The sequence below is a fragment of the Antechinus flavipes genome, chromosome 1 (assembly GCF_016432865.1).
Source record: "Antechinus flavipes isolate AdamAnt ecotype Samford, QLD, Australia chromosome 1, AdamAnt_v2, whole genome shotgun sequence".
NCBI classification, from domain to species: Eukaryota; Metazoa; Chordata; class Mammalia; order Dasyuromorphia; family Dasyuridae; genus Antechinus; species Antechinus flavipes.
This window is the reverse complement of record NC_067398.1, coordinates 438,333,411-438,347,881: the sequence shown is the minus strand read 5'-3', so window position 1 is coordinate 438,347,881 and position 14,471 is coordinate 438,333,411. Positions and strand designations below refer to the sequence as shown.

Below are 14,471 nucleotides of genomic sequence, written 5' to 3'. Positions count from 1 at the left end.
TGTCTTATCTCTAACATTCTGGAGTAACACAAGATGACTTTAATATCCAAATAAGCAACAGATAAACTCAAAAGGACAAAAGGAATGTCAAAAGGACATTCTCCCCAGAAGTGTGCTGAACCTGTTCACAATATCAAGTCTAAAGTCAGAATATGAAAGAATGATAAAAACTAACAAACAAAAAAAGAATCCCACCACAAAAACTATTATGGTGATGCTCAGGACATAAATCTAGAAAAAGAGAATAATTCCGAATATAAGAAAAGCCTCAAAGGAAAAACACAATATAGGCAAAAATCCAATGAGAATTCCTAGAAGACATAAGGCAAGAGATATTTTTAAGTTAAAAATATTTTTATAAAGTAAATGAAAGAATTAGAGAACAAACTGAAATGAAAACTAAGGAAGAAAGAAATGGAAAAGGAATTAACAGCTTGGCACAAAAAGCATAAAATCTTGCCCAAGTAACAAACTATTTGAAAATTAGAAAGGAGCAACTGAAGCCAATGATTCCAGAAGAAAACAGACTATATATCTATTACTTGATGAATTAAGAAAGGCTCAGTATCAGGAAAGCAAAGAATGAATTTTTGATCCAAAAAAACCTCATGAAGGCCATCTATTGAATGCACAGAATTACAAACTATAATCATTTTTTTTTGGAGGTATGAAAGTATATTTCAGAATTCTTATCTTTGCTTTATGGAAGGAAGGAGAGAAGCACACAGAAAGAGTTTGCCAAGCAAATTCATGATTACTAGGTGTTGTGTCCTTTTTCTTCTATATATATATATATATATATGATATCATCATATATATATATATATATGATGATTCTCATTCTCTCTGGGAGAGAGAGCAGGTTTCTTGGGGGAGGTTTTCTGGAGGCAGCCTTAGTATCAGTTCAGATCAATAATTACCCCAAATGCAGCCAGGTGATAAAAGTTCAATATCTCTCAATGTCTCCAATATAGCCTGGTTAGCTTGAGGCCAATCTCTCCTGCTTGGTTCCAAGAGCTCTTGCAGATTGTCTTTGCTTCTGCCTCTGCTTTCTTCAGCCACCAGCCAGCCAAGTGGAAAAATGGAATGGATCTCTCTTGCCTCGGAGGGAGGGCTTCTGGCGTAGTTCCGCTGAAATCTCACCAAGAGCCTCTGTCTGTCTCTTATATATGAGAGAGAAGAATTGTGGGATACGAGAGAGAGTGATTATGGGTTTTCTCCCAGAGTGCTCTCTGGCCCTAAGAGCTTCAAGGGAGGTGTGAATTCCCAAAGTTACAGAATTCCAATGAGTAAAGGTGTAAATGCAAGCATTGTATCAATTAGTTCTACTTAGTACCTTGTTTCAGGTTCTGGCCCAAAACATCTTCTTGTAAGATCAGATCAATAATCTATCAACTCTAATGAGTTAGCAGTTTGTAAAGATTCCAGCAACTAGGCAGTATTTAACTTACTTAGGATAAGAGATCATCTGATTTACTTGTATGTGATCAATGAATATGCTCATTTCAAATGATTTCCATAGATTCACTGGAGCACACTTGAAAGGTAACAAGTTGTAAGCCATGAGTTTGTGTCCAAATATATACCATAAGTAACAAAAAAAAAGAGGCATTTTTAAAAATTCAAACTTTTTATTAATTAGTACCAACTTCCCACCACCACTGAGTGGGATTTCTTGAATTCTGATTCAGTCTTCTTTTGAAAAAAGAACACAATGAATGGAAGGGTAGCAGTGGCACACAAATCCCCTTAGAAATGTCAAGCACATCAAGACTAAGATAGAACTAGATGACCCTCTCCATACAAGTTGGTCCTCAAAGAAATACCTCATTTGTGGATCACTTCAATACTCTGATAATAATAAAAGGTAGTTACTAAAGTTACTAAACGCCCTAAATATGATACAAAACTCACACCCACTTTATAAAGAACTGTCCTTTATGGCAGAAGGTGTAACAGCAAGATAGACTTATAGATATGAAAGCATCAGAATGAGAAGATCTTGGTTTGAGTTGAGTTCTAATGTCCTTTGCTACATTCTATCTGATCCTCCTAGGAGTCCCTCTCAAATACTTGTAAACTATGTGACATTTTAAAGCCATATGACCATTGGCCAATTACTTAATCTCTGAGTCCGAAACTCCTTATCTGTAAAATGAAGTTAACCCTCTTCATATAACAAAATAAACAAGACTGTTATGAGAAAAGCACTTAGTTAAACCTTAAAATGCCATGTTAAGTATAAGTTATTATTATAGAGTGATTCTTAACAACAAATTACTGCCTGATGAAACTGTGAGACAGTCCTTCCAAATCCTGTGCCAAAGTCAAAGACAGAAAGGTTCTATATATACATGAATGTATATATAGAATATTCATGGCAGTATTTGTGCGTGTGCATGTGTGTGTATGAGAGAGATGGAGACAGGAGAGAGAGAGAGAGAGAGAGAGAGAGAGAGAGAGAGAGAGAGAGAGAGAGAGAGAGAGAGAGAGAAGGGGGTGGAAAGGGAAGGAGGAAGCAAAAAAAAAATGGAAATAAAATTTATATCCATTAGTGAAGGAATGAATTAACAAACTGATATATGATTGCTGTGATATGGTACTATACCACAAGAAATATGAAAAACTCAGAAAACAATGGGAAAGTTTATGTGAATTGGTATATAATTAAGTAAGCAGAATCAAGAAAGCAACATATACAATGACTAAATAGAACTAGAAAATAAATAGAAAAAAGGGGAAAAAAAACAAAGGAACTGAACACAATAATAACGACTATACTAGAGCTTTAAAAAATCTTTTTCCCTTCTGGAAGAAAGGTTAAAGACTTATACAGTAAAGAATATGCATTACCATCTTCATTGAAGCTACACCCTAAGGACTGGGCTTTTTCAACTGCCCTGGAGGCAAAATCTCTTCTAAATGCAATATTCCCCTTCTCAAAGTGAGCTCCTTGAGATTCAGAGCTCTCTTACCTCTGTAGCTGAATTTAAAATATTAATTCAATATTGTATATACTATAAGATTTAGTTACTTAGTTGGATTTTAGTTCTGATGAACTGCCTTTCCTCTCATTCTTTTTTTTTTTTAAGTTAAAAGGGATAGATTCCTAGGGAAGGGTTGAGAGGAGAATAAATATATTTTTTAATGAAAATAGTATAAAAATGGTAACAAAATATAGTTTTAAATTGATGGAAAACATGATATAAAAGCAAAAGATATCACTATATAATTTTGCCAGCTTTTTCCTAATTTTAAGACTATTTCTCAAGCTGATATCCTGAATAATAACATCAATATATTAAAACATAAGCAAAATTATTCAACTACTGATCAGTAGTTGAATGAAATAAACTGTGTTCTATTCATTGAAAAAATAATTAAAGGCATCGTAAGACTATTGGCACTGTTCATCAATTCCATCAGTAGTCTTTGATTAGGCTGAGACATAGGCCAGGATAAAAGTGCTAAGCTATTAAAAATCCTTTCATGCCCATATCAAAATACTACTGTTAAAAATTACAGTGAACAGGTAGGTAGTACAGTGAATAGAGCACCAGACTTTGAATCAGGAAGACCATCTTCATGAGTTCAAATCTGATCTTAAAGACTTACTCAGACACATAACTTACTAGCTGTATAACCCTGGGCAAACCACTTAACCCTGTTTGCTTCAGTTTCCTCATCTGTAAAATGAGCTAAAGAAGGAAATGGCCTCCATTCCAGTGCCTCTGCAAGAAAACTCCCAAAAAAGGGATCACAAAAAAGTCAGACAAAAAAGAACAAGAAGTTACAGTAGGCAGTAACAGTGGCATTATGGATATTATTTCAGTTTTAAATAGTATCAACACAGACATGTCCTAGCAACTCTTCTTTTCATTCTATCTACATAACTTGCTCTTAGATTGATTTGTGTACATATCTTCCCACTACAGAAAACAGAAAGAAAAGCATTCTTTTATGAACAAAAACACAGCTGAAACGCACTAGCTAGTACCACCAAAAAGCAACTGGGAGCATGTCCCTTCTTATCCTTTATCACAAATACTACTAGCTCAGGTCTAATTGGTCTCCTTGCTTTCATTCTGCATTCCAATTCATTACACACCACCAGATCAATCTTTCCATTCTCCAGCTTAAAATCTTACAATGACTCCCTATATCCAAGGATCGTTTGAGCAGGGGCAACTAGGACTATCGTTAGACATAGCCAAGGAGTTTGAGCAGGGACAACTAGGACTATGGTTAGACATAATGGAGAATTGAAAACCAGGGTTCCCCTGAACTGGTTTGAAGGGACAAAAAAAATAAACAAGTCTGGAATTAGGCCAGATTAAAGTAATCTCTTTCATCAAGGAGGCTGAGAGTCCAGAATTAAAGATGGGGAGGAAAACAGCAAAAAATTAGAAGATCCAAAAAAGGTGATTTCAGTGATGATGAGGAGACCTGGATTGTTGAGTGGAACCAGGAATGGGACCAAGTATAGGAGGTTTGAGGACAAATAAAAATAGCATATAAGAAATTTGAAGAAAATTCCAGTTTTCAAATACAGCTGGAAAGAGGAAACAGAAAAACTGCACCTAAGTTAGCAGGTTCTAATTGGTTCAGTGGAATGAAAGCCAAAGAAAAAGAAAAGACCAAGGTTAAGATTAGAATACCCAATACCTAGTCTAGTAAAAGCACAGAAATCTGAATTAAAGTGAATCTTGGAGATCATTAAATCCATCTTCTTTATTTCATTTACATAAAAACTGAGACTCAGAGATAGTAGGTAATTTGATGAAGTTTACATGGCTACTAACTAATTATTAAGATGAAACTAGAATTCATATCTCTTGATTCTTAATCCAAAGCTCTCCAATGGATTTCTATAATCTCATAAATTAATTAGTGAATTCATATGAGAAGTCTGGTTAGATGGAGAAAACTATGATTTCACAGACAGTTTTTGTTTCCCCTCTACAGGAATATTTAGAAATTAGAACCTTCCTTTTTTTCCTATCTTGCTATCTTTGTCTCTTCCCCAACTTCCTCCAAAAACAATATATTGTAGTGGGAAAAGTTTACAACTTATAATACGAAAAGATGTGGATTTGAACATTTTCTCTACTACTTAATAGTTACATGATCATAAGCAAGTTATTTACTAATTCTCTGAACATTATATTCTTAGAACCAATAATATCTGAAACAACTATCTCACAGGATTATTCCAAGGATGAAAGAGAGGTAATGTATGAAAGGGGATTTGTAAGCCTTAAGGCACCATATAAACATCATCCATTGTTATAGCCAAAACTGGTGACACAAAAATAAATGTCCATAAGTGTCCTTAAAATAAATGTACTGTAAATAGATAGAAAGATAAAAGTATATATATAACATATATAAGTAAAAGTAAAAATAAATGACTTTAAATACAAAATATACATGTAGAGGGAAGAGTACTGGTTTTGAAGAATATTGAGTTATCTGAAAGTCATTTAACCTTACTATTTCCTTATTTGTAAAATCAGATTATAATACCCATATAACCTCCCAGGATTATTGTGAGCAAAGTACTTTGAAAACCTTCAAACTTAGCAGAAATGTGATTTATCATATTATGTAATACTAAGATTCTTAAACATTAACTATACTATTAGTCAATCAATAAGCATTTATTAGGCATCAACTTGACAATGTACATTGATAATAATCATTATCAGGCAAAAATAATTAGCAAATGCCAACATGGTGAAAATTCAGGAGAGAGTTGGGGTAACCCGAGAGGAAATAGGATGTGAGCTGGAAGTTGAAGGAAGACTGGGATTGGAGAGAGGCAGAGTTGGGGATAAGAATTTCAGGAGAGAAAACTGTGGAGACAGTGAAGTTCATATTATGTTGGAGAGGGCTAGTTTAGTAGAAGCTCAGTGTAGAAGTAGATGCCACACAATAGATTTCCCCTCCCTAAAGTCTCCAAAGTCTGGAAGATCACTTGGTACTCATGATGTAAAAGGGATTCTTGTTTAGGTGACTAGATTAAATAGCTCTGAGGTCCTTTCCAATTCTAACTCTGCCTACTTAATAAAATACAGGCACTGCATGCTGGAATCTAAAGCCCTTCAGAAACAGGCCCCAATCTACATTTCCAATCTTATCTTCCCTTACCATCCCTCATATAGCCTATGCTCCAGTCAGATTGGACTATTTGTTGTTCCCTGAACATGCCTTATCTCTTCCCACCTCCATAAATTTGTTCATACCATTTGTTCCGCTTGGAATAAGTCTACCACATTCATCATATCTACTTCCACACTTCACAAATATTTTTCATCCTTTTGCAAATTAGCTTCTAGTCCCTCATTTGCACTTGCCCTCTGTAAGTTTATCAAAAATCTCTAAACTGCTAAATCTAATGACCTTTTCTTACTCTTATTCAATTATAGCATTTTGTTCTGTATATCAGGACATTCCCAGTCATCTTGACTTTTGTCCTAACACTGGACAACTCTCTAGAAGAAAAAGTGAGGCTGATGGCTTTTGTGCAATTCTGCCTCACTTAAATCCATTTCCACTAAAAAGTCAAGATATAGCCCATCATCACAACTACTTTACTCCAACTTCATGATGTCATTGGTCTTCTTCAAAAATGGAAGATGAACAAAAAACAATAAGATTTTAATTGTGTCATACCTAGAACAAATAAGATATAAAATACTTGTAAATGTTAACGTGCTATATAGATACCAACTATTATTAGGGCAATTCAATTAAATAAATATTTATGAAGCACCCAATACTTTATGTAGTTAACATCTGGCATGACGGATAGAGAAATATGATCTTCTCAGGAAGAACCTGGGCAAATTACTTCCTTTCTCAATGGCTCAGGCAACTAAGCCTTGAAATTGTAAAGATGTTAACTATGTACTAGTAAAGGGAAATTCCTCACTAGAAAATATTGTAACAATGAAATCACAAGATAGAACCTTCCCTAAAATATGCTAAGTGCAAAACAAAATACTGGAAGCCCAAAGATGAAAAACAACATAATTCATGCCTTTGAGAACTTTACTAGGAAAGGGAATATACCAGGTAAGTATAAGATGAGGTAAAATTTGAAGAGTTCAAAAGAAAGAGCAAAAGATACCATGTAAAACACTGCAAATGTTAAAGGTCTTCTATAAATGTCAGGTATTATTATTCTTATCAAGATGAAATGCTCTATGAAAATTTGAGGTAAAAGATAACATTTACATCTGGGAGAGGAGATCAAATTAAGGGAAGGTTTCCCTCACTAATCACATACTGATAGTTGTACCTGGTTTGTTCCTTACTAACTTGTAAACCCCATTTATAGAAAAGATCATGCTTTTAGACATATTTGAATCCCTCAGAGCATCTATTAGTGCTCTGTACAGATTACATTGTCAATGAATATTCTCTCAATAAATAGACACCAGAGATTCCATATTTAAATGGTCAACAGGACAATTCAGCTAATTATTCATGAACGCACCATGGTGGGCCCATAATGAGATTCATTTATGAACAAAATCAATAGCAGGTAATATCCATCCTAAGAACTTTTCAAGTTAATGTCAACTCTTCTGCTCTGTATACATGGAATTTGGTACAGATGCATGGAAATTCCAAAGTTCTTTCCTTAGGAAAGAGCTCTAGCTGTAGGCAGCCTAATAGCCCAGTCAGTAAAAAAAAAAAAAAAAAAAAAAAAAAAAAAAGTAGGCCTCTGGGACTTCTGTTTGCATAAAGAATGCAATTCTGGCTACTAAAATTTCAAAACAGAACTGCAACTCTGACAACCTTCAGCTAAAGTTTATCACTTTCACTGTTCTACCAGTGTCCTACTCCTGGGCAATTTAAACCATGAATTCATTTCAATCTAGCACATAGTCAATCTACACACACCTGATATTTGAGAGTCTAATCCAAGCACTACCTAATCTTGGAGAGATAATCAATAAAAAAAAAAATTCGTAATCCCAATTTCCTGTAGAACACACCTTGGGGGAACATCACTAACAATTCTTTTATTCAGTTCTCCTAATTTAATAAATCTGGTGGTAGTAGAATAGGTAGCAGCACAGGATACACTACATACAGTAAGAGACACGTTTTCATATGATTTTTTTTTTAACTATACATATATTTTAATGCCAGAAAATTCCACTCTCCATGACATGCAAAGTCATGTTTATGGATAGTAATGTTTAAGAGGCAGATTCCCATGGCATACAAATATCTTGTTATCTCTCCACTCATCTCAATTCTTTAAGCTCAGATTTTGTATTAAATTAGATCATAATAAAATAAAGCAATGGCCACCTAGTAGTCACCCTACCCCACTTCCAACACGAGAATCTAAAGCTAGGCCTTCATTGGTTAAAATTTAATGTCCTCTACCTCCTTAAACATTTTACTTTTTTTTTTAAAATAAACCAAAGTTGAGGATACACTAATCTTCCCTATGGCTCTTCAATAAGAACCCAGCCTAAACTTCCATTCAAACTTAATTCAAGGAAAAAAAAAAAGCTTGTCTTTAAAGATGTATCTACTTCTCTCCCCACCCCCAACCACCTCCCACCTCTGTAAATGAAAACTATGTGACATAACCTTTCCTTTTTGCCACGGCTACCAAATTACTTCTCTTTCTAACAGCAGCAATCTAATAATTTATCTCAAGAGTCTATTAACACCTAATCTCTCCATTTCCTTTAGATGAGGATTGCTTCATCTTTTTTATGTTGCAGACAAATTTTGTCAGTATTAAAGCCTATGGACCCCTTCTCAGAATGAATATTTTAAATAATTGAAAGAAAAGCTAAGTTTTAGTTAGAGGTTACTGAAAATTTTAAAAGATGATTGATCCCCTCCCCATATAAGTTTACAGGAACTATGAAGAAACCTAGTCTCTGATTCCAAATAAAGAATTTCTGTTTAGGGTTCTAACCAGAACATGTGTACTGCTCTTAGCACTTCATATTTTATTTTGCCTTATGTTTGATTTGTAAAATGACTCAAATCCTTTTCAGAAAAGGTTGCTATACATATTAAATGAATACAATAAGTTAATCAGGTGAGAGGCTGATTTGGCACATATTATATTTTGACAACAAAAATAATTTTCTTTTATTCTAGTAGTAGATCACCTAGAATAAAGGGTATCAAAATTTCTTCTCAGTAAATGAAAAATAAGCAAGGTGTAGACCTCCTTTTCCTATAAATTTATTCGTAAAAATGTACTCATATAACAAATTTTTAGAAAAATAAATCATATTTTAAATAAATAGCATACAACAGAGAATCCTTTTGAAAAGTGATGATTCTTCTTTGAAATGCAAATCACTACCACCTAGTTTACTTGTTTTATCTTTATAGTTCAAAAAGCCTTACTTTGTTATTGAAGATATTACCTTCACCAGTGTAGCTCACAAGCCCTTTATGAAGTAGAAGTGGTGATGGTGGTAGTAGTAGGAGTAGAAAGAGAAAGAAGAAAAGTAGGAGAAAAGGAACACTGTGAACTACACAGACAGAAATGTAATGGTGGTGGTAGTAGTAATAGTCATAGTAGTAGTAACAGTAGTATTAGTAGAAGAAGAAGAAATAGATGAAGTAGGAGAAAAATAGAATAATACATATTTATATTATAGCATTTTAAGATTTACAAAACTCCTCTGTCAAATGAGAGTAATACAAATATAATCCCCATTTTACAGATGAATAAATGTGGTTGTGTTCTTGTAAGTGACTTGTTTAAGTTACTTTGAATTCAGGTCTGATTCCAAACCCAGAAGCCTCTCAATACTATCTCTCAAGGGGGGCAGTATTATCTGAATAGCTGTGGCCTAAAAATCTGTTACTTGATGCCCAAGTTCTGATCTTCCTGTAACATATCCATCAACCAGCCCTCACTCAAAGCTTTTTGAGCTTGGTTGGATCTTCAGACCATTTGTCGTGCTAGCATAGCCTTTGATAATCTAAGATCACTTCCATACAATAATGAAATGGAATGGGACATTAGTAAAATATATTTTATTTTTAATTCAGATTTTCTTTTTTGGATCTTCTTTTAAAAGACTACATTACAACTGCTATTTTTCCTCTTGGCACCTGTTATACTTAAAATTTTTATGGCACTTACAAAGCAGACTTTTTATACTTTAGGATCCCCCCCAAAAAAATAATGTTCATGAGATAAGCAACATTTCTTTGAAAGAGATCACTCCATAAATTGTGGTATATGAACGTTATGGAATATTATTGTTCTGTAAGGAATGACCAGCAGGATGAATACAGTGAGGACTGGCGAGACTTACATGAACTGATGCTAAGTGAAATGAGCAGAACCAGGAGATCATTATATACCTCAACAATGATACTGTTTGAGGATGTATTTTGATGGAAGTGGATCTCTTTGATAAAGAGAGCTAATTCAATTTCAATCAAGGATCAAGGATGGACAGAAGCAGCTACACCCAAAGAAAGAACACTGGGAAATGAACATAAACTGCTTGCATTTTTGTTTTTCTTCCCGGATTACTTATACCTTCTGAATTCAATTCTCCCTGTGTAACAAGAAAACTGTTCGGTTCTGCACACATATATTGTATCTAGGATATACTGTAACCTATTCAACATGTAAAGGACTGCTTGCCATCTAGGGGAGGGGGTAGAGGAAGAGAGGGGAAAAATCGGAACAGACGTGAGTGCAAGGGATAATGCTGTAAAAAATTACTCTGGCATGGGTTCTGTCAATAAAAAGTTATTAAAAAAAAAAAGAGAGAGAGATCACTCCAAAGTTACTGGTTCCATAGGACTCAGTTTCAGAAACAAATAAAAGAACCTTGAACTATGCTATCTAAAACCTTTCCAGGAGTACATGGATAATCAGAATGGTTTTCATGGTCTAGGCCCTAGAAAGCAGCTGTCCAAAAAAAAAAAAAAATGATGCTAACTGACAGTGTTCAAGACTGTTCACTAACTTGAGTCACTGCTCCTTTGCTACTGTTAAACAAGTGTTTGCTTTATGGATCTGACATTCTCCACAAGGAACAGAAGTACATATGTTTTATAATCTTTACATTTTCAGCTCAAAGTTTAAAAGACCAGGTATATTCATATAGTTCCCTTGACTTCAATACTTATCTGTTCCACAAAAGTTCAGTTAATAGCTATTGAGTTCACACACACACACATACCCAGCAATAATGAAAAGTAATCATCCATTGCTCAACAGTTTACCACTGCTACTCTCAAAACTTCTTGGCAACACATATCCATGCAATCACTGTGTTATCCAATCCCATGCCTGAAAACTCTAGACAGTCAGTTGTGTAATAAATAAACCCCTTATCATCTGCTGAAAACATAAAAACCAAAATACTGGCCTCTGTTTCAGCGCAGAGAGGGCACTCTAGAAATTTCAACAACATACACTTAAGAAAAAAGGCTCATCTTTTTAAATTGCTAGTGTCCTCAGGCCGACCATAATTATTTTTTTCCTTTTTGAAAAAAAATTAATAATTTTGGGGAAATAAGTACAATCCTTTTAAACACTGACAGGGAAAAGGGGGACTCTATGACTGCAGGCAAGCTTCCCATATGAAAGAGCTTGTTTATTTTTCCATGAAATGGAAACAGAGGACCATCCACCTAACAAGTGCCTACTACTAGAGACGCATCAACAACAGGTCCTAAGCAAAAAGGCGATTGGTCCGATAAACATGGGAAGCTGCTGTTGCTGCTGCTGCTGCTCGCCTTCAATATCTGACAGACCCAGCCCGGGATTGAAAACAACAGCACTCCCCCACCCCAGGGTATGGCACACACACACACACACACACACACACACTCCCACTTCCCCTGAGTGGGAGAAATTCCACGAGACCTCCCAGTGCTCCCCAAAGCTCATTCACCTGGTGCCACCTCCTAGCCCACACAGGGAAGCTAGGCAAGCCTCAAGAAAGGGGGGACGGTTTGCAGCTGAGAAGCTTGGGGGTGGGGAGAAAGAGGGGTTAGTAACGTACTCAGTGGCTCATCCCTCCAAGCAGACTGGACCAGACACAGATATTCACACACACACACACACACACACACACACACACACACACTACACACAGAGATGCAGACACACAGACACACTCGCTTGCAGGGCAGGACCCAAGAAGGAACCGGCGAGGCTCCAGCTGACACACCCCTCCGAGCTCCGCCGCTCACTGCCAGCCTCTAGTGTGCTCTGGCCAGGTGCCCCCTCCCGCGTCCCAGTCCCCGGGCTCGGAGCACGGGACGCACCTTCATCGAGCCCCGGGGCTGGCCCTTTGGGGCCGCCGGGGGCACGAAGCGCTCCTCGATGTCCTCCTCCTCGTCTTCCTCCACCACCTCGACGACCACCTCCTCGTCCTCGTCGTCCTCTTCGTCGTCTTCCTCCTCCTCCGTCCCCCCCCGGGGCTTTCCCTCCAACCTCCCGCGCCCCCTCCGCCGTCTCCCCCCTTCCTCTTCGCCGTCCTCCTCCTCCTCCAACAGCAGCAGCACCGGGGCGGGGACCGTGGCTGCGCCGGCGGCGGCAGCGGCGGCGGCGGCGGAAGGGGGGGCGGCCCCGGACCCGGCTCCAGCTCGGCGAGGCGGGGGAGGCGGCCTCCAGCTCTCCCGGGCCGGGGCCAGGGGCGGCAGCCCGGGGAGGGCTCCCTCCTTCGCCAATGCCGGGCCCGGCGGCGGCTGCAGCGCTGCGCCCCCCCGGCGGCTCCCCAGGCTGGAGCGCTTGGCTAAACGCCGAGCCTGCATGCCTGGCGCAGGGGCTCCCGGCCGCAGTGCAAAGCGGGAGAGTTTGTCACCACCTCCTCCTCCTCCTCGTCCTCCTCTTCCTCGCCCTCCTCCTCCTCCTCCTCCTCGGGGTCGGGCTGTCGCTCGAGGCGCAACCCGCCGGGGGTCGGGGCTACAAGGGGCCGCTGGGGCCACCTCCCAAGGCATGCAAGTGCCCGTGCTAAGGCGCTGAGTCGCAGCGGCGGCGGCGGCGGCTGCTCCTCTCCTCCGCCCGAGCCCCACGGACCAGCCCGGGCAGGAGGCGGGCTGCCGGCTTCTCCTAGTGCCGGGCAGAGCCGCGGCTGCGGGCGGCGACGGTGGGTGTGTGCGAGCGGTGGGCCGCCTCCGGCGCTGCCCGCGGGGAGCCACAGCCTGTGCAGTCCGCCTCCGAGGGCTCCATGCAAGCGGCCCGAGCCGGCCGCTGCGCCTCGCCCGGGCCCTGCCCCAGCCGCCGGCTCCCGGGCCTATCGTTCCCCGCTCTCCGGCGGCGCTCGAGCTGTTTGTGTTGTGTGTTTTTCACCACCGCCCCCTCTCCCCTCCTCACTAGCCATTCCTCGCAGCCCAATAGTCCCTGTGCAATCAAAACCCGGACTGGATTTCCTCCCCCCCTCCTCTCTTACCAGCCCTACACCAAATTCCTGCGCTTGGAGCAACAGGGGCAACCGCCGGCTAGTGCTCCCATGGAAGAGTCACCCCGTGTGCATTTATTTGGCTCCCGCCAAGTCTGTCTTGTTTAAATGGAGGGATTTGCGATGAACCATGTTAATCGCCATCTGAGAGGCAGCGACGCTTCAATTATAGATATTTATTTAAAATCAGTGGGAAGCTGTTTTGTACACATTTGAAGTTGGGGGAGGGAGTCCTCGTATGGGGGAGAACAGCTTTTCTTTGGTATTCTGAAACACTACATTTTTACTCTTTCAAGCAATATAGGCAGCAACGGTGTAGTGGAAAGATCACTGGATTTGGAGTAAATAAAAAGACCTGGTTTTAAATGTCACTTTCTGGCTGTGGGGATCACTAGTCACTTAACTTAGTCTCAGTTTCCCGAATCTGTAGAATGGAGAAGATGCATTATCTCCTTGTTTGGGGGGAGGGGAGGTGGCAAATGAGAAAATATATTAAAGGGTTTTGTAAATTGTAAAGCTACATAAATATGAATTATTACATATCCTCTTACATAATTCCTAAATGCAAAGTGTTCTATCTCCAGCCAGTATACTTTAGACCCCAGCTTCTTAAACTGTGGGTTATTTTTCCATATGGGCGTCGTGTAATTGAATGTCGGGGGTCACAAAATTATAATTTATTATCAGTAAAAGTATGATTTGTATACCTATTTTATATAAATATATACCTGGGATCACATAAAAATTTCCTGAGTTAAAAGGGAGCTTCCCCGTGGAAAAAGTTTAAGAAATCTTGCTTGGGACCACAAATAAATTTTAAGTTTAACAGGTTTGTACAAAATTCTATATGTACCAGCAATTTTTTCTGTACCTTGGATGATTATTTTTATAATGTTACTTTTTATAATCACAGATCAGGTCTTCTTTATGTAAAACACACACACACAAAAACACACGCACAAAACTGGACTCTTCCTCAACCCCTATTCTCCACTCTGCCACAAGTTCCATCGCTCTCCTCTTTTGATTCTACTTATCACC

At 38.8% G+C, this 14,471-nt stretch overlaps 1 protein-coding gene across 1 annotated transcript in view; it reads right to left on the bottom strand.

Moving 5' to 3' along the window:
* ZNF704 (zinc finger protein 704) overlaps window positions 1–14,186 on the bottom strand; it is a 321,372-nt gene extending 307,186 nt beyond the window's left edge. The window contains exon 1 of the mRNA XM_051969987.1: window positions 12,295–14,186. Coding sequence (XP_051825947.1) covers window positions 12,295–12,969 — 675 coding nt within the window. The 5' untranslated portion in view covers window positions 12,970–14,186. The remainder of the gene's footprint in view (window positions 1–12,294) is intronic.
* Between the last annotated feature and the right edge of the window lie 285 nt (window positions 14,187–14,471).